Source organism: Gadus chalcogrammus, chromosome 5, assembly GCF_026213295.1.
Source record: "Gadus chalcogrammus isolate NIFS_2021 chromosome 5, NIFS_Gcha_1.0, whole genome shotgun sequence".
NCBI classification, from domain to species: domain Eukaryota; kingdom Metazoa; phylum Chordata; class Actinopteri; order Gadiformes; family Gadidae; genus Gadus; species Gadus chalcogrammus.
Genome location: NC_079416.1, coordinates 11719616 through 11740552, shown reverse-complemented (window position 1 = coordinate 11740552; position 20937 = coordinate 11719616). Strand labels below are relative to the sequence as shown.

The 20937-nt window shown below is 44.4% G+C and overlaps 2 protein-coding genes across 2 annotated transcripts; one reads left to right on the top strand and one right to left on the bottom strand.

Moving 5' to 3' along the window:
- Window positions 1-345: 345 nt before the first annotated feature.
- Window positions 346-18294, top strand: LOC130383262 (muscarinic acetylcholine receptor M5-like). Its single transcript, XM_056591382.1, has 2 exons — window positions 346-409; window positions 14931-18294. The coding sequence occupies exon 2, from the start codon at window positions 15001-15003 to the stop codon at window positions 16612-16614; it is 1614 nt and encodes a 537-aa protein (XP_056447357.1). The 5' UTR covers window positions 346-409; window positions 14931-15000; the 3' UTR covers window positions 16615-18294.
- Window positions 17271-20589, bottom strand: LOC130383272 (fibrinogen-like protein 1-like protein). Its single transcript, XM_056591402.1, has 3 exons — window positions 20392-20589; window positions 20028-20181; window positions 17271-19567 (listed from the first exon to the last, which is right to left on the bottom strand). The coding sequence occupies exons 2-3, from the start codon at window positions 20170-20172 to the stop codon at window positions 18870-18872; spliced, it is 843 nt and encodes a 280-aa protein (XP_056447377.1). The 5' UTR covers window positions 20173-20181; window positions 20392-20589; the 3' UTR covers window positions 17271-18869.
- Between the last annotated feature and the right edge of the window lie 348 nt (window positions 20590-20937).

The following is a 20937-nucleotide window of genomic DNA, read 5'->3' as shown; positions in this document are numbered from 1 at the left end:
GAGCGGGTCTGAAGAGTCTCCAGGGCTCCTGAGGTGCTCCTCCTCTCCTTCTCACCTCCTCCCGCGCCTCCTCTCACCCACCAACTCCTCCTGCTCCTGGGGGCCATGAACCCGCCCGGCCCCGATGCCTGTGTCTCAGGCCGGCGGGGGCTTCGTGTCGTCTCCGCCTCTCCCTGACGGAGCCCGACGGTGTGCCTCTGCTCCACCTGAAGCTGCGCCTCTTGACCTCCGGAGCCCCCCCCCCCGGCGGGAACAAAGAAATCCGTGGATATGAACTCCGATATGAAACAGCATACACCCCCCCGCCACCCCCACTTCCCCCGCGCAACCCCACCCCCAAGGATACCTCCACCCACCCACCACCGCCCGAAGAGAGAAACAGAGGCTGGGTTCCTACTGGAGGTCAACTGTGAGTATTTCCCCCCTCTTTTTTTACTTTACGTACTTACTTTTTCTCATACAAAAGAAAACACAGCAAAAACAAAAGTGCAGTGTTTCATTTTGAATCAAAGAACACGGAACCTGACCTGGTTAGAGGGAGGGGAAAATTTGATAATGGGAGCACGCGGGCACGGGCAAGTGCATGTCTGAGAGATCTAGCCCATGCATTTTTAATAGAGAACCTTTTATACCGTAGCGCGGAACGTGTTTGAGGGGCTCCCATGGAGGTGAGGGAAGGCGGAGAGAGAATGCGTATCCCTGGGCTTTTTGTATTCTCCGACGGCGGTCGTGGTGGGGGTGAAAATGAGTCATTGATGAGCAGTTAGGGGCGGAGGTGGGCGGGCAGGGGGGGCAAAGGGGGGCGAAGGAATTTACATACCATGACATTTGGTAACATTTTCACAACATGACATTTTCGCCTTATTCCTGGGGTATTTTGTGTTAAATTAATACTTTCCTGTTGCTTAACTTCATCGTTTACTCTGTCCCTGTTTGTCACATGACCACCTTATATCTCCATCTGTTGGGAGAGTAATGTGTATGCAGAGGCTGTGTTATATTTTGAGTGTATGATTTTGCATAGCTTAAATAATTGACACTTCATATGGCTACATTCAGCTTCAGGTTGACTCAATTGTAACACCTAATAAATATCTCGAGAGTAAAACGTCCCTTTATCCTTTTTTATATTCTATCTTTCAACAAATGGAAGCATGGGCTTCGCCTTGGATTTAGCCATGCTGGCCTAGTAGCCTATACCAGCCAGAACGCAGCAGGAGTATCAAACACATAGTCCCGATCGCTATAGCTGGCCTACATTTCATGATTACATTAATAACCTTTGTTATGGAACCAGCCCTCATAGGGGCCGGTTCCATCTCAATGGCTTCACGGCGAGCGAGTTAACCGACGACGTTTGGGCTTTAGCGCGAGAATACGATCAGCATGCCCCTTGTGCATGTGTCCTGTAGTGTGTGTGTGTGTGTGTGTGTGTGTGTGTGTGTGTATGTGTGTGTGTGTGTGTGTGTGTGTGTGTGTGTACTCGCCTAACTATCCAACAGTGGACTTCGACGTCGTAACACCTTCACCAACAGGGGACCTCCGAGCCAAGAGGGGACATTTTTCAGGTCCCCTTTTGGTCATGCCTTAAATCAACCTAAAAACATGCCTAAAATATTTTGGCGCATTTTCACAACTTTTGCCAAGAGGGGACCTGAAAGTGTGTGAGTGTTTAGTCCATACTCTATAGTGCCTCTGCTGGCCAGAGCTTGATTTTCAACGACCAATCCACACACGTCGCTTCAAACACTCCTCTATTGTGTGAACGACCTGCAGTCGTTCACACGTCTGTCAGAGTGTAGAGGGCTGTTAAACAGACTACTTAGTAAAGTCTCTTGAAACATGCAAACAAAAAAGGCTCAACTTTAAAAGTTCCACACTTTTTTTGTATGTAGTGACAGGGGTCCACTAATAATAATAATAATAATAATAATAATAATAATACATTTAATTTGGATGACACTGTTGGCTATTACAAAATGACACAAGTCCCTTCTTAGATAGCATGGAGCGACATTCACACTCCTTCTTTTAAGAGGTAATAACTATATATACTGTAAGGGAAAGATAGCAATCTCAACTAATGTAATAATAATTTGTCAAACTTGATTTGTTAGTGTGTTTTTAGGAATAGAATTGTCTAACAAAAAACCTATCTATTCATTTGTATCAATAAAAATGATAAACAAATACAATATAAGGGTCTAGAGTCTAGACTTTTGAAATGGTTCAATCCCCAAATTAGCCTTAATTTACCATTTTACAATGTACTCCAGTCCCCAATCTATTTTTAAAAAAATGCATTTGAATTGTTGATTTGCATCACAGAAAATGGTCCACACTTGTACTGTATGGAATGACAGGGGTCCACTGTTGGCGGATACATAATGACAGAAGTTCTCTCTTAGATAGCATAGAGTGACGTTCACACTCCATCATGGATGAGTAAAAAAATAAATAAGCAAAATGGATAGTTCTTAAGAGGTAATAACAATCTAAATAGTATGTATATACATAGTGTTATTTTGCAATTAAAGTTGCCCCAACAATGTTATCATGAACACAAATATCTAAACTTAATGTTTTTTATTTTTTTACAACTGCAAAGTTGTGTGCTTAGTCTACGGTTAAAGGAATGAATTTTATCTGTTGATTTGCATAACATAACTTTTTCTAATGACCGGGGTCCACTGTTGGCTATGACAAAATGACACAAGTCCCTTCTTAGATAGCATGGAGCGACATTCACACTCCTGCTTTTATGAAAAGAGGAAATAACTATATATATATATATATATGATATATAATGTAAGGGAAAGATAGTAATCTCAACTAATGTAATAATAATTTGTCAAACTTGATTTGTTAGTGTGTTTTTAGGAACAGAATAGTCTAACAAAAACCTATCTATTCATTTGTATCAATAAAAATGATAAACAAATACAATTAAAATACAATATAAGGGTCTAGACCTTTGAAATTGTTCGATCCCCAGCTCAACATGTACTAGTTGAGCTGAGTCCAAAGACACCAAGCATGACACTCTAGCAAATGGTAACATGTATTTTACATGGTACACCTATGGTCTAGGACATCATCTCGGTGTAGCAAGAGGGCGAGCTTGATCTCATTGGACTCAGCTTAACGTGTAGATGCTAAATAACATGTAATTTGTCAGAAATCTCCATCGGGAAGCAAATCTATAGCTGGTCATTATTGATAAAGGCCTCCAAAATCGACAGCTAATTACTACCCCGAAACATATTCAAATATGATCATGTGGGGCACTGTTGCAATCGCCTCAAAACGTAGATGTCAAAGCACACCTCGTTTGCCCCGTTACGCCACCGTGAAGATATTTTCATACTTCTAATGGATTGATTCATATTTTAAGGTTCTCGGAGTGAGACTTTAAGCGGCTGCAGCAGAAGTGTTGAGACGAAAGATGATATCAAGACATTTATAGAATATTCCTATTCACATGATTCCTCGCACGACCTGCAGGTTGGAGAGACTGAAATAACCCCCAAAATGAGTAATAATGTAAAAGCAGCCAAGTCCCACAAATTGCTTGAACTATTTCTCATTCCATTGTTTCGTTGATATGCATTATTGAAAAGTTTCAAGCATATGGATTTAATGCAATATCCACAAACAGTTCAAAATGGTACCATGATATGCGGTCACAGGTACATAGTTATCACCTGACAAACATGTCACGGGTTGAAATCAAAGGCAGTACAAATAGATAAAAATTTAGCTGAAGTTTCAAATGTCTTGTTTCTTGTATTAACCAGTTCATTTCTCTTTTGTGAAAGTCACCAAAAGTCCAAAAAAGTTAAACAAAAGGTCACAGGCCAACAGTGGAGCTGTGTTGGGAACCAGCAGCCAAGAGCTTCCATGGAAACTTTCTACCCATGTTAAATAGATTTAGTTGGCAGTTCCTTTTCTGCCCATTCTTTTTTAAACTTGTGGAAGCACTTTGCAGTACTGGGAGACACCATTTCTAACGGCAATGGAGCTAGATTCTAAAAATATCAAAAGATGCCCAAAGCAAATACCTTTAACCCATAGTTGTGTTTTATCAAATTAAATAATTTGAGTTTCATTTACCACAAATTGAGCAGAAATATTTTGCATACAAATCTTTAAATAGTTTAACCACAAGAAAAATACATTCGTTAATTTTTTTTATTAATGAAGCCACAAGTTTTGCACATTATCCAAACAGAATACCTGAAATGTTGATATTTTCAGCCCTTTCGGGTTAAAACAAGAGAAAAGGACAACCTAACAAGAGTGAAAAGTTTGGGTTAGGTGACCTATAGTTCAAAGATGTCCCTGGTCAGGTAGACTAAATAAAAGTGTATTCCCAATTGCTCCAGGACATTCGTGTAATTTACTTGTGAGCTCTCCCTCAAGCCTAGAGGGATCAGTGTTGAACCACCAACTGAAAGGGGGTATTTGCCATTAGTATGAGTGACAACATTTCATGGCTATTAATTTAGTTCATTATATTTAGCCGATTTGAATAGACTTTTCTAGCAGGTGAGGCTGTCAAAGAACTAAATATGGAGCAACTACAAAAAGTAAATTTGCAGGATGACCAAATTATACAAAAAGTATAGGAACTGTTCTAGCAGATATGTTTTAGAAGTCTCTTTTGATAGGCAGGGAATAATTGTCTTTGTCACCCTGTAGTCATGCCATCAAATCTGTTGGGCAAAGTACCGCTACTGATTAATCCAGTAGACTCAGTCAAGTCCCCCTAGTTAGAAAATGGAAGAAACCCAGTTAGTCATGTTAATTATTCTGTTGTTACAAATGAAGACTAATACTTTCCACATATTGCGATCCAAGTTACTGGCTGCAGTCTTGGATTTTATAGTTCTATATGAATAGATTCAATTTACTAAACTATTAATCATGCTTCAGAAGAATTAACCTTTCTTGGATGGCAGATCTACCACAAGCCTCCATTGCCACAACCTCCAGATGGCTTACGACCTACGGCAACTCCTCGACTACTGCAAGCCAACAAATTGGCTCTTGCACGCCAGACACGCATTTTGCTTTATTTTAGGTTTTCAAGCATCTTAAAATACCCAAATCATCGCGCCAATACACAAGTCAGCTAATGGCCTACAAGGAAATGCTGAAGCTAGTGTTAGTGATGGCGATAGAAATGGACAAGCTTGCGTGTACAAATATGCAACTAGAATTGCAAGGTTCACAGCCCAGTTGCATAAGCGGTCGCAACCGTTTGATTGTAAGCAAGGGTAAAAAAAAAAACCTTCCCACAAACTAGTCAACTGAAAGCCTGTACAAAACTACCCTGGAATAGTCAAATGCAGCTTTACAGCGGATGAATTAAGCCAAATTGCATAAACATCCAATGGTAAACAGTATACAAATGCAATCAAGGTTGCACTCACACTAGGCCATCTGGCCGTGGCCGTCGCAACTGTGGCCTGGCCACGGTAGGCTCTTGTACATACGCCATCACGTCGCTAGCATCCAAACAATTCTACCAAACCTTAACCAACTAGTGAAAAATGGAACAAAACTTTAGCAAACACCCAGTGACTAATCACCTTGTCCAGGGGTGTTCCAACGTGGTTTACCAGAGGGCCTTGTGGACTTAACGTAAGCCACACATTTGACAGACAGCACCGAATGACGTTAAATTTAGCTAATCTACAGGTTACCAGTGCTAGTGCAATTACATGAGCATTTTGCACAATATTTGTACTCCAATGCTACGTAAAGCAGGCTTCTTCAGAAACCCGTAGCCTGCTACATTGAAGGGCAACTGTAACAAATCCTGACCAAGACCGAAAGATGGCTCTGGAAGCCACTCCGGCCCACGCAGCAGATTACTGCGTGGACCGTGGTGGCTTCCAGATCAACCCTTCGGTGGACCATTCATACACATGTATTCCGAGGATGTTTTGAAGACACTGGAGTCCCATGGCACTAGATTCCTTTGAAGACTAAGTTGGTATGGGGGGGCCCAAAGGGGGCCCCCCCATAGATCTTGTCAGTCATCTAACACCTGTTAAGAAAAACACACACACATCACAAGATACAAATCAGCAAAGCTAGGTTAACAAACAGCGGTGACATGCATGTCAAGGTGCAAAGAGCAGGGATACTGATGGCTTGTGTCTGAGGAGACAGCCCAAAAACGTCAACATTTAATAAAGGAAAATAACTTTTACTCACTGCGGTGGTCTGTTTCGAAGTGCCATGTTGGTAGCAATATTTGTCTGGGCTGTTCAGTCAAATGCCCACAAAAACAAACACGCATACTTTCAGTTTGTATAAAGTGACAATAGTGATCTGCAATCTGCAATCTAGATCGAAAACTTTCAACCCTCACTAAACTCAACCTCGATTGACACAGGCCGATGCGAAAAGTAAACCAAACCCATTGCGTTCACCTTTAATAAAGGAGTGCGTGACAGGTGATCTCAATTAAGAGCTAATCAGTAGTGATGGGCAAATTAAGCTTTTATGAAGCATTGAACCAGTTGAGCCAATGTTTCGAAAATGGGTTCATTACTCGAAGCTTCAGTGACAGTGACCTCTGCTGGCGAAGTTCGAGGCTGCAGTGGATTCAACGTATCCCTGCTTTGAAAACTATTTGACGCACAAACACACAAACCCAAATACTTAATAGCATGATCTTTTCACGAATAAAGATTGATCTAAATACAGATGTCTAAATTGTTCTTAAAGGGATATGCCTAGCCTTCTGTCCAGATAGGCTAACTGATGTAGGCTAGGATATAATTGAAACAGCAAATAAAAACTTTCCCCCCGGGATTCGAATCCGGATCCTCCACTCCACAGTCAGTGTGTTATCCCCTAATCTACTCTAATTGATAGCTTACGTTGTTCCATTACATACATACATACCGTAGTATGCACAACTCCCGTAAACGGTTGTAGCATCGCTTGTGTTTTTTTTTTTTCATTAAATAATTAGGCGGTGACCAGCTGGCTTCGGGCAAGGTTGGTTGGGTGTGCTTGAGTAACTCTAGGGGGTGATTATGTGGGATGGGGTTAGACACTCAAAAATTTGGATTGAGGTAGGCTGCCTTATGGATTGAGTCGTTTTCTTTTTTTTGCTCAAAGCTTCTCCACCGAGCCGCGGACCAGTCAAGTGATTCATTCAGGCAACGAACCAGTTGCTGCTTCGGACGTCACATGTCACGTGATTTTTTTTGCTCTGAAGCAAGCTCCCAGGAGCGGCTCGCCGTGCCGCAGCGCTATCATTCCGTAGCATTTCTATTTTTGCCGCAAGCCGATGCTGAACCGCGTCAATTTCAACAGAGCAGATCGATCAGGGCAGGAAGTGAAAAAGTAAAAGCCATAGAGCATTCCGGTCATTTTTCAAAATAAACCACAATAAATAAAACACCAACATTATTACGTCATGACCGGTGGCACCAGGTCAGCAGTGAATCAATCAAAGGGTCTCAAATCATCCTTTTTATAAGAACAATGTCAGAAAGAACAAAGCCTGGCATTTAATTGAAGTAGTTTTGGGAGTGGAAGGTGAGTACATTAGGTTTAGGATTATCGCCGGATCTCGTGATCTCGCGGGAATACGGCTGGCTCGCAAGGCAGCGTTGCGCTGCCGTAACGCGTCCGGTGGAATCCCCGGGTCACTCATGGCTGATCAGTGTGTTCTTTCTGATTAGCTCTTAATTGAGATCACCTGTCACGCACTCCTTTATTAAAGGTGAACGCAATGGGTTTCGTTTACTTTTCGCATCGGCCTGTGTCATTCGAGGTTGAGTTTAGTGAGGGTTGAAAGTTTTCGATCTAGATTGCAGATTGCAGATCACTATTGTCACTTTATACAAACTGAAAGTATGCGTGTTTGTTTTTGTGGGCATTTGACTGAACAGCCCAGACAAATATTGCTACCAACATGGCACTTCGAAACAGACCACCGCAGTGAGTAAAAGTTATTTTCCTTTATTAAATGTTGACGTTTTTGGGCTGTCTCCTCAGACACAAGCCATCAGTATCCCTGCTCTTTGCACCTTGACATGCATGTCACCGCTGTTTGTTAACCTAGCTTTGCTGATTTGTATCTTGTGATGTGTGTGTGTGTTTTTCTTAACAGGTGTTAGATGACTGACAAGATCTATGGGGGGGCCCCCTTTGGGCCCCCCCATACCAACTTAGTCTTCAAAGGAATCTAGTGCCATGGGACTCCAGTGTCTTCAAAACATCCTCGGAATACATGTGTATGAATGGTCCACCGAAGGGTTGATCTGGAAGCCACCACGGTCCACGCAGTAATCTGCTGCGTGGGCCGGAGTGGCTTCCAGAGCCATCTTTCGGTCTTGGTCAGGATTTGTTACAGTTGCCCTTCAATGTAGCAGGCTACGGGTTTCTGAAGAAGCCTGCTTTACGTAGCATTGGAGTACAAATATTGTGCAAAATGCTCATGTAATTGCACTAGCACTGGTAACCTGTAGATTAGCTAAGTTTAACGTCATTCGGTGCTGTCTGTCAAATGTGTGGCTTACTTTAAGTCCACAAGGCCCTCTGGTAAACCACGTTGGAACACCCCTGGACAAGGTGATTAGTCACTGGGTGTTTGCTAAAGTTTTGTTCCATTTTTCACTAGTTGGTTAAGGTTTGGTAGAATTGTTTGGATGCTAGCGACGTGATGGCGCATGTACAAGAGCCTACCGTGGCCAGGCCACAGTTGCGACGGCCACGGCCAGATGGCCTAGTGTGAGTGCAACCTTGATTGCATTTGTATACTGTTTACCATTGGATGTTTATGCAATTTGGCTTAATTCATCCGCTGTAAAACTGCATTTGGCTATTCCAGGGTAGTTTTGTACAGGCTTTCAATTGACCATGTTGACTAGTTTGTGGGAAGGTTTTTTTTTTTTTCCCTTGCTTACAATCCAACGGTTGCGACCACTTATGCAACTGGGCTGTGAACCTTGCAGTTCTAGTTGCATATTTGTACACGCAAGCTTGTCCACTTCTATCGCCATCACTAACACTAGCTTCAGCATTTCCTTGTAGGCCATTAGCTGACTTGTGTATTGGAGCGATGATTTGGGTATTTTAAGATGCTTGAAAACCTAAAATAAAGCAAAATGCGTGTCTGGTGTGCAAGAGCCAATTTGTTGGCTTGCAGTAGTCGAGGACTTGCGTAGGTCGTAAGCCATCTGGAGGTTGTGGCAATGGAGGCTTGTGGTAGATCTGCCATCCAAGAAAGGTTAATTCTTCTGAAGCATGATTAATAGTTTAGTAAATTGAATCTATTCATATAGAACTATAAAATCCCAGACTGCAGCCAGTAACTTGGATCGCAATATGTGGATAGTATTGGTCTTCATTTGTAACAACAGAATAATTAACATGACTAACTGGGTTTCTTCCATTTTCTAACTAGGGGGACTTGACTGGTGAGTCTACTGGATTAATCAGTAGTGGTACTTTGCCCAACAGATTTGATGGCATGACTACAGGGTGACAAAGACAATTATTCCCTGCCTATCAAAAGAGACTTCTAAAACATATCTGCTAGAACAGTTCCTATACTTTTTGTATAATATGGTCATGCTGCAAATTTACTTTTTGTAGTTGCTCCATATTTAGTTCTTTGACAGCCTCACCTGCTAGAAAAGTCTATTCAAATCGGCTAAATATATTTAACTAAATTAATAGCCATGAAATGTTGTCACTCATACTGGCAAATACCCCCTTTCAGTTGGTGGTTCAACACTGATGTCTCTCTAGGCTTGAGGGAGAGCTCACAAGAAAAATTACACGAATGTCCTGGAGCAATTGGGAATACACTTTATTTAGTATACCTGACCAGGGACATCTTTGAACTATAGGTCACCTAACCCAAACTTTTCACTCTTGTTAGGTTGTCCTTTTCTCTTTTAACCCGAAAGGGCTGAAAATATCAACATTTCAGGTATTCTGTTTGGATAATGTGCAAAACTTGTGGCTTCACTAATAAAAAAAATTAACAAATGTATTTTTCTTAATGTGGTTAAACTATTTAAAGATTTGTCTGCAAAATATTTCTGCTCAATTTGTGGTAAATGAAACTCAAATTATTTAATTTGATAAAACACAACTATGGGTTAAAGGTATTTGCTTTGGGCATCTTTTGATATTTTTAGAATCTAGCTCCATTGCCGTTAGAAATGGTGTCTCCCAGTACTGCAAAGTGATTCCACAAGTTAAAAAAAGAATGGGCAGAAAAGGAACTGCCAACTAAATCTATTTAACATGGGTAGAAAGTTTCCATGGAAGCTCTTGGCTGCTGGTTCCCAACACAGCTCCACTGTTAGCCTGTGACCTTGCGTTTAACTTTTTTGGGCTTTTGATGACTTTCACAAAAGAGAAATGAACTGGTTAATACAATAAACAAGACATTTGAAACTTCAGCTACATTTGTATCTATTTGTACTGCTTTTGGAGACCATCTTTTATATTTTCCCATGTAAACACATTGACAGAAGCAAGTTTTAAGCTTAAGTTTTAAGCGTCTTAGAGTACCATATTAAGCGCATTTATTAACAGTTGCAGTTGGCAAACACTCATTGAGTGAAACAATAGGCAGACAGCTCCCTTGCTGCAGTGAATGGAGTCCCCTCTTTATGTAAATATCGCTTAAGTATTCAAGTCCCCTCTTGGCAACTTCTTTAAAAGATATCAAACAAACACATTTGAAGTTATATTATGACAAAATAACTTAAAACTAAACTCTGTTTTTGTATTTTTTAAATGACCAGAAATAGAGGTCGACACTTCGATGAAAACCGATAGTCCCCTGTTGGTAGGGTAAACGTGTGTGTGTGTGAGAGATAGAATGAGGGGGAGGGAAAGTGAGAGAGAAAGGGGGGAGAGAGAGGCAGACAGAAAGACGGACAGAAAGGGAGTGCAAGAGAGAAGGGGGGGCAGCGAGAGAGAGAGTGAGAGACTAAATGGAAAAGGGAGATTTTGGCATGGGGTGTAATGTGATGAATCAGAGCTAATAACATTCTGAACCAATGGCCAGTTTAATGTCATGGACACGCTGCTATGGGTTTGCAGTAAATACATAAACAAGCAAAGAGAGAGCGGGGTGATACATCGGTGTGTGTGTGTGTCAGGGTGTCTGTGTGAGTGTACCTGCATGCGTGCGTCCGCGTGCATGCGCAACGAGCGCACACTGTTCCACGGCGATGGCTGCGGCGACGCAGGGAAGATTAACGTAATGGTAAAGATGTTTATTACAATATCCGACTCACTTGAAAACATCAACAAAGAGCTCAAATAAAAAGCATCTCCCCCCAGCGCTGTTTACAGGAATGTCTCCTGTATTTATTATTTCAGTCCTCCATAAACACACCTGTCCAACCCATCTCCTGGCTAAGTTATGATCAACAGTGGCTCGCAGGGGAGCGTGTGCTTGTGTTTAGAGAATCACATGAGACTGGACCGGATTGCTCCTGAGGTGGTGGTGTTTTCAATTCCATTGTGTGCTTCCTCTTTGTCTCCCCTACTCCTGTGAGCCAGCCCCAGGAGGCAGGACGGCTCTGCCGGGCCTCCCTACGGAGGCCCAGATATGCAGGAGTCTTAACTATGGGTCACTGGGCCGACTGCAGTCATGCAAGACTCACCGAGCTGAACCGCCTGTGGGCTGTTGTACACAACACAGATAATCCTAGAATGACACATGTAGACACACACACACACACACACACACACACACACACACACACACACACACACACACACACACACACACACTCACAGACGTAGACACATACGGGAGCACACACTGACACACACACACACACACACACACACACACACACACACACACACACACACACACACACACACACATACACTAACAGGCACACAGAAGTACAAGCTATCACACACACACAAACATAAATAGTCAGCGTTTGGTTACATTAGTCCTCTTCCCATCATAACTCTGTGATTTTCTCCAACTAATACACACTGCATAAAGGTAATTCACCTCACACATACACTCCCCCCCCCCCCCCCCCCCTTCCGGGCCCTTTCACTCCAGGGCTCAGCTGTAGTTTTAGAGAATACAAGAGCGGAAGTGAACCAAAAAGAAAAACCCACTGTGAGACAACCTCTCGCAGGAAATCTGCCGACAGACCCAGTGCACGCACTACGAAGTTTATGGGGATGAATCTCGGGCCACGACTCAGCGGCTGGACGCCATCCGTCAGCGGGCCGGCGCGTTGATCATCAATCCCGTATATTGAAGATAGCACGACGTTTTCACAGCGCGTGGTGTGGGGGGCCGGGGGGGAGGAGAGCCATAAGTCAATTACGCCATGTTTACATCCTGGAGCAGACTCAAATGGCTTCGCAGGGAGTTCAGCCCCCCCCCCGTACACAGGTCCCCCAACAGGTTGAGCAGGGGTCACACCGCTGTGACCCCCATGTGAGTGGCCATTCCCTCACTCACATCTGCTGCCGGGCTCTAAGGGGGGGAGACGAGTGAGGATGGATGGACGATGATGCTTTAGACGGGCTGGAGGGGAGGAAGGGATGGGAAGTTCATGGAATGGTTGGCTTTTTTTCCAGACCAGACAGCGTCATGTCATTACAGATGCGCGGCATCTTTTCCGCCCCCCCCCCCCCCCTTCGTGACATATGATTATCTAATGCTTCAGTGCATCTGTGGACCCCCCCACACACCACACACACACACACACCACACCACACACACACACACACCACCCATCCCCACAAGAGGAACAGATTGTACTTTGTGCATTCCCTACACGAGGAGAGCAGATTTATTCGATGTCATCTGTATACCCTAAGAGCATCTCTTGCTTCTCTTGAAGCTATTAGCCATCTTGCTGTTTCCGTCAAGAGTTTAAGTAACAAAGCTGTGTGTTTGCGTTTCGTGAGTCTTTTTGTACACTTGATACACAACGCATCATTAGAGAGTCAAGGCAAAGCACGACAGCTCCCCTTGATTCAAACATTTATGTGAAGCTGCCATCATTAATTCATGATTTTAACTGCCACTGAATACACTTACTGTAAAGTCCCACCCAGTGAGTCACTCTTAGCAAATGAACGCTACAAGCCTAGCCTACTTTTTTCTTGTGTGCAGCTAAAGCTCAGCACAGACTTCCCAGAAACGATCCTATGGTCTGATCCGTCAACACCAGTATTCCTTAGAGCCTACAAAGTGAAGAAAAGGATGAGGAGATTCTCCTTCCTGTCAAAGGCATCCATGGTTTCCTGGCGGAAACTCTTATTAATCGTGGAAAATGATAGATCAGTCCATCTAAGCTCCATCTATTAGACAATTTGTCTAAAATCTCAAGGAAAAGGATTGAAGACAAGATAAAGACTCATCGTGCTTACTAATGAGGGGCATGGCAATACTGATTGAAGCACTGTAATATAAAATGCAAGCCAGTTTTTAGCAAGGTGGTTTTGGGGTGGCAGAAGGGACATTGATACCTGTGGTTGAGGCCCCAGACTTCAGCTGAACGTGATAAAATGTAATTGTGTAACACCAAGCTAATTTTCTTATTTACGCAAATTACCCAGCAATAATTTTTAATTGGGGTAAAATAGATTTACTTTCACACTCTTAAGGTTGTAATTTACCACTACATTACATAACACAATTAAATTGTATTTCCACAGAGGTATATCTTGATGGCCATCTTCGGGTCCATAAAGAGACGTTACACGGTGGGAAATAAGCACTCAGCTTGCCCTGGAGTTTCTTTTCAACGATAATGAGCCATTCGTTAACCCCCCTCGCTCTGGTTTCCACAGTGGTTCCCCGCTTTGGAGCTAAATATACAGTGTGGAGAAACCTCGGTAATCTTCGTGAACAATAATGTTTCGAAAATCTCCAAAAACCTTCAAAGCACTTTGGCGCCCAGGCCCTCTCCAAATGGTTTCCCCCATTATAAATGTCGGAGTATAAGCAGCGCATTCTTGGCTGGTGCTCGTTTATATCTTGGCACTGGTCGGTGGTGTGCAGCTTTCAGACTGATTAAATTGTTTGCATTTTGCGAGAAAAAATAAATAAAGATGATACAATGAGAAAATTTAAGGGACAACAACTGTAATCATGGAAACTTGTAGTATATTATTGTCTGTCTCTATTCATTCAAATATATAGGCTAGATTGATGTTATTGACGATTTGATAATGTAAAACGCATGAACTAATTCCTTTTAAATCCCTCTTAGTTTCCAATAAATTAAAAAAGGTAAGCAGCTTAACAGCAGATATTTTGTCAGAGGCACGATATGTGCTGAAGTCTATTTCCAGTGAAGTTATCATGCTGTTCTCGAGCCACAGTGCAGGGTTTGTACGGCTGGGTAAACACTGAGGTACCGAGCACATCACACCAGGGACCATAAATAACGATGCAATTGCATTTAGGCCTACCTGCTCCTGCGGTATTATAAGCCTACACAAAAAGCTACGACCCGATACTACAAATATATTCTCCTTTACACACTATTTTGAGATAAACCACTAACGTGATGCAATGAAGCAAATTATTCGCTGACCTATTTTAAAAAATGTAGCACAGATGTTTGCTATAGCTCACAAAAGAATGCATGTGTGCTTGTATATACATGTGTATGATCGAAAAAGCTACAATTTTAATTTTTTAAGAAGGCTACTAGTAACTTTACCCAGTAACCACTGAATGATAATCCAACCACAAGAACACACACACACGCACGCACGCAAGCACGCACAGTTGAAATCTGAACGCTCCCAGACTGTTCACCTATTTGATGTCAATGCTGCTCCCTGGTGGTCATTTAGGGTACTTAGGGCAAATGTGTTACGTGCGTGATCGATGTACATTGTTACAATGTTGACTCTTTCAACTCTTCTCATTTCAGAATACCTCGCTCACCATGACGAAGATGAACTCCCTGATCTTTCTCAAGGAAGAATAAATACATCGAGACAATGGAGCCAGCAGTGAAAATACTGAACGCTACCATTAATGAGAGTGCCACTGGCCAGCCCTTCCACCTGGTCACGCACAGTCTGTGGGAGGTGATCACCATCGCCACCCTCTCCGCGATAGTGAGCCTCATCACTGTGGTTGGCAACGTACTGGTGATGCTGTCCTTCAAAGTCAACAGCCAGCTCAAAACGGTGAACAACTACTACCTGCTGAGTCTGGCGGCGGCGGACCTAATCATCGGGGTGTTTTCCATGAACCTGTACACCTCTTATATCCTGATGGGCTACTGGGCTCTGGGCAACCTGGCCTGTGACCTGTGGTTAGCCCTGGACTACGTTGCCAGCAACGCCTCAGTCATGAACCTCCTGGTGATCAGCTTCGACAGGTACTTCTCCATCACCAGGCCCCTCACCTATAGGGCCAAGCGGACGCCCAAGAGGGCCGGCGTCATGATAGGCTTGGCCTGGACGGTGTCCCTGGTTCTCTGGGCCCCGCCCATTCTCTGCTGGCAGTACTTTGTGGGCAAGCGGACCGTGCCGGAGATGCAGTGCCAGATCCAGTTCTTCTCGGAGCCTGTGATCACCTTCGGCACGGCCATCGCGGCGTTCTACGTCCCCGTGTCGGTGATGACCATCCTCTACTGCCGGATCTACAAGGAGACGGAGAAGAGGACCAAGGACCTGGCCGAGCTCCAGGGCATCCACTACTCTGCGGACCCGGCGCTGGCGCAGCCCCAGAAGGCCATCATCAGGTCTTGCTTCAGCTGCAAGCGGAGCTCCAAGACCCAGGACAGGAACCAGGCGTCGTGGTCCTCGTCCAGCCGCAGCAACGCGGCCCGAGCCGCCGCCGCCGCCGCCACCAACAACGACGACGAGTGGTCCAAGGCGGACCAGCTGACCACCTTCAACAGCTACGCCTCGTCCGAGGACGAGGAGAGGCCCGTGTCCCCGGTGGCCTTCCAGCCCGACTTCCAGGACCAGGCGGCCCACGGCGGGGGGGCCCGCAGGAGTGTGGCATGCAGCGAGAAGGAGCGGATGAGCGGGGGCCGCGGCGAGGAGGACAGCTTCTTCGGCACGCCGCCCAAGAGCAACCCGCTGAAGAGCAAGAAGTGCGTGTCGTACAAGTTCAAACCCGTAGTGAAGGACGCGGGCGGGCAGCAGCAGCAGCTGCAGCAGCAGCACGGCAAGAACGGGGACAGCAAGATGTTCTCGTCGGCAGAGTCCATCGCCGCACCGTCCACGGCGGCCAAGCCCATGGACGCCACGCTGAAGAGCCAGATCACCAAGAGGAAGCGCATGGTGCTGATCAAGGAGAGGAAGGCGGCGCAGACGCTCAGCGCCATCCTGCTGGCCTTCATCCTCACGTGGACCCCGTACAACATCATGGTGCTTATCTCCACCTTCTGCTCCGACTGCATCCCCGTGCCCCTCTGGCACCTGGGTTACTGGCTGTGCTACGTCAACAGCACCGTCAACCCCATGTGCTACGCCCTCTGTAATAAGACCTTCCAGAAGACGTTCCGCATGCTGCTGCTGTGCCAGTGGAAGAAGAGGGTGGATGAGAAACTTTACTGGTACGGACAGAACCCTGTGGTGACCGCCAAACTCACATGACCCGGCGCGCCGATCTCACTCCACTGCTGTTTTGCGGCGAGAGCTGGATTTTTACATGTACGTTTTTCATGCTAATTTGAGTTCATGTTGGTATGATATAAAAGGTGTAAGTCTAATCATTAGGTGTAGTGTATGCTGAGTATTTCTCCAACCAAAAATGGGATCATTTTGTGAAATTGCTCCACTATTTGTATTGTTAATTGGTAAAAAAAAAAAAAAGACTGCAAAACTGCAAATGTATGCGTCCGGGACCAATGTAAGTATGCACATAACCTCATTGTATCACAGACACACGCATATACACAGTCAAATACACGTGCGTGCATGGACACACACAGCCTCATACATGTGCGCACACACACACACACACACACACACACACACACACACACACACACACACACACACACACGTGAATTCACGGAAACACATACACAAACCAACACACACAATCGCGCACCACAAGCGATTCACTGCACACAAATATACATTGTTTTGTACTGTTGATGTTGTGTCAGTATTGATATGCAAAACATGGATTTGATATTGCTCTGTAGCTCTAAAGGGCTAATGGGATGTGTTTTGATGTCAGAATCTGCCTGCTATGTAAAGATTGTAACTTATGAAGTTCCAAGCCTTCTCACACGTGCCATTTGCATTTAGGAAGAAAAAATTATCTAAGCTTTTACTGCACTTTCAGCTTTTGCAATTTAAACAACATTTACATACACCAGAAAACATCTTGAAATGTGACACATGACAGTATCCTACGGCACATACGAGTTGAGCCTACAGGTATTTATAGTAAGCATAATCAACTAAATTACAAACTCTTACAAAATATTTGTGATATATTGTCAGTATCTTTATTTTCACTGGGTCACAAAAACAAACAAAGAAACAGCAAAAACAAGGAGTGTTTGTATGTGGCTGGATGGGAGAGTGGTCATTACAATAACTAACATCTCTCTTTACGTATCCCTCCCTTCTCAGGATAAGATCAATGTTTGATGATGAAAACGTAATTTGTATTTACCCTGGGGACAAATCAATAGGTGACCAAATTACCAACTAGCCCCCCTTAACACAATTGCCAACTCTGTTGTCATGCAGTCAGAAATATCACTGAGTCATGCATTAATGAAACAGTTGCAATAATACATGCCTCTTATACTGCTTAGTGCTAACTGTGTTCCAATGTTGAAAACAGCCCTCTCTTAAGGATTCAATTAATGAAGAAATCTTTTATTTTTTCCTTGCAGTCCAAATCCATTTTTAAAGAAACTGTTTTTATTAAAACTACAGTCTTAAAAACATAGCAAAGGAAGTACTGGCCAAGTAATTTTATTTTATAAATGTTGTACATTTAAGGATTTAAAGCTTCCGTAAGTATTAAATGGGATTGCCTAATTATCTGCAAAGTATGTCTATTTGTGTAATAAGCTGCAAAGTCAAGGTACGCTTCAATATTAACTGTGATGAACCACAAATCTGAGTGAAAGAGGTAAAATATTTTTTGATGGATGAAATTATCCTTTGTTCCCTTTCGGGTATTCGGTGATCATGTTATTTGGTATTTGAATAAAATGTTGAACTAAAAGATAGTTAGCATTGTTCCTTTATAAAGGAGGCCTTACAATAGCCAAAATGCCAACTCCTTCACCCCTTCCTTCACCTCTTCCTTCTCCTCATCATAAAAAAACGATTTTAATTATGGTTCCTGCTGTATTTACATCTTCATCCGTTTGCTAATCAATTAGCTGCAAGATTAACTTGGAATAATGAGTTAGATGACCCAACCATCTCAAATTATTGAAACCGCTGATCTGGTCAGGGTTAGGATAAGATAATTTAGGATGTGCTAACATCAGAGCCCCCCAAACCATCTTGGGATACATCATCGTATACAGTATTGCTAGGTTATGGACAGAATATGAGCATTTTAGGAATACGACATTAAGCGTCTCAATAGGGCTTGTACATCAGAATGCCTTATGGGATTTTTTGTTGGCAATACTCTCGATGCCTCGAGAGAGTTGTGGTAATGACAAAACCAAAATAAACATAAATATAGTGTAGCCTAGGCTCATCAAAACGTTGCTTTGCATGAGTAACTCTGTGGGAGTTTCAAACACAAAAATGCCACAGACATAACATTTCTATGCTGCTATTCTTCGCAAAATGGGGGCTGTCATTGCGACGTGACGTACCAATGTTCCAGCCCTACGAAGGGCTCGGCCGCCCATCCACTTCCTCTACAGCTCGTCCTTCCGGCACTCTCCGGTGTGCACCAGCTTCAACGTCTCCGAGGGCTTCACCATCATCCAGGCGTACTTGCACAGGTGCTCCTTGTGGCAGTCCTTCTGCCAGTAGATGACGTTCCTGCGGTTGAGGTTGGCGCCGGCGCAGGCGTCGTACCACCAGCCCCCCCCCGCCACGCCCTGAAACTCCAGCTTGGCGCAGTTCTGGAAGTAGTTGTCGTTGTCCCGGTCCTTGGTGGTGAACCTCTGGTTGTCGTGCAGGTAGTTCTCCGTGTCCTGCGTGAGGGCGTCCAGCGCCGTGCCCCGGTACAGCCCCAGCCTCAGACGGAAGCCCGCCGCCTCGTCCTCGATCAGGAACGGGTCGTACTCCCCGGCTTTGGTGACGCCGTCTTTATCCACCAGGTTGATCCCCAGCGTGTAGCGCCCGGGCCCCCGGGTCAGGTCGTGGAGGTGCTGGTTCCCCAGCCAGTGGTCCCCCGTCAGGGAGCCGAAGCCCTGCCGGTACTCGGCCCAGGTGCGGTCGAAGCTCACGCTGCTGTTGACGGTGATGTGCTGCACCACGGTCCAGCCGCCCGCCTGCATGGCGCAGGATGCCAGGACGGGGAACCGCCCCGGCTGGATCAGGTAGACGCCGTCTCTGGCCTGGCCCGATGAGGCCATCAGCATCTCATGGCAGTCCCTGGGCAGCACTCCTAGGGGGAAGGATAATGGTCTTATTGATAAGATAATGGGATGATCTTTGATCTTTATAGTGGGCTTTCTGCATCCCTTGCATTCAGTGTTACTCATGCAAATTCATCCCGAATAAACACATCAGGTTTCTGAAGAATCTGCGTCAAAGATGTGTGTTTGCACAAGTAGGGAGCTGGGATTGAAATAATGCTAGTCTCTCAGGGATATAGCTGAACATGATTAGGTTAACAAGTCTGATAACTGTCACACAAATTGTGTGCACTGTTAATATACCAGTTAATGAGTCACACTGTAACAATGAGTATTATGTGGTTTGATTATATTGAAGATTACCAGAACACTGATTTAGGACGTGATAAAAGTGTATAACATTCTCAATTATAATTTAAGTAACTGTGGCAGATAAACTGGTTTACAGCCAATGGGAAGAGTTTATAATTAGAGTGTGTTGAACCATACCTTTCATTTGGCGGTTGAGCACTAGTTTGTGCTCCTCCGTGGTTAACAGGTGGAGGTTCCCGGCCTGGATGGGCTGACACCCTGCTCCTCTTCCACCAAGCAGTGTAGCCAGCAGCGCTAGCAGGCAACATCTCAGACCCCTCATCCTTCACCTCTGTCCAAAACCAACAAGCACATCCACCGTTATCACGCACACTATTGTGTCACAATAGTCATTGTGTCACAAACCAATGCACATACAAACCAGACCATTCATTCACTATGAGGAACACCTTCACAATCTTTATGATCAGGTGATGGATTATACTAGATGAACAAGGGCAGAGAGGGTTTTACATGTGAAATGCATATCCAAAGTACTCACCTTCAGGTGCAGCCAGGAGGGAATCAAAAACCAAATCAACTCCTCAGTCCCGAACACAAATATACACTTCAACTGAAGGAATGACAAGCGCGGTTGGACAAACCAGGCTGAGCATGATGTCATTGTCTGGCTCCAGAGTCCATGGAGGTGACACACGCCAGGACTTTAGCCCCCCTCCCATGTTCATGTCTCAACTGGAGACACTACACCCACGCATGCAAAGCCACACCAGATTGTAAAATCCATTATCATTCTCACAGTAATTCACCTACAGTAGGAGTCCAAGGTCCACCTGTGGCTTACTTGTTTAAGGACTGCAAAGGGAGGGATGTTGGTGGCGGGGGTCATGCTATGGGATAGCATTTTTGTTTTGAGGTGGATTCCAGGAGAGTATCATGATAACCAATGCACACAATGATGTAGGCGCACACACACACACACACACACACACACACACACACACACACACACACACACACACACACACACACACACACACACACACACACACACACACACACACACACACACACACACACACACACA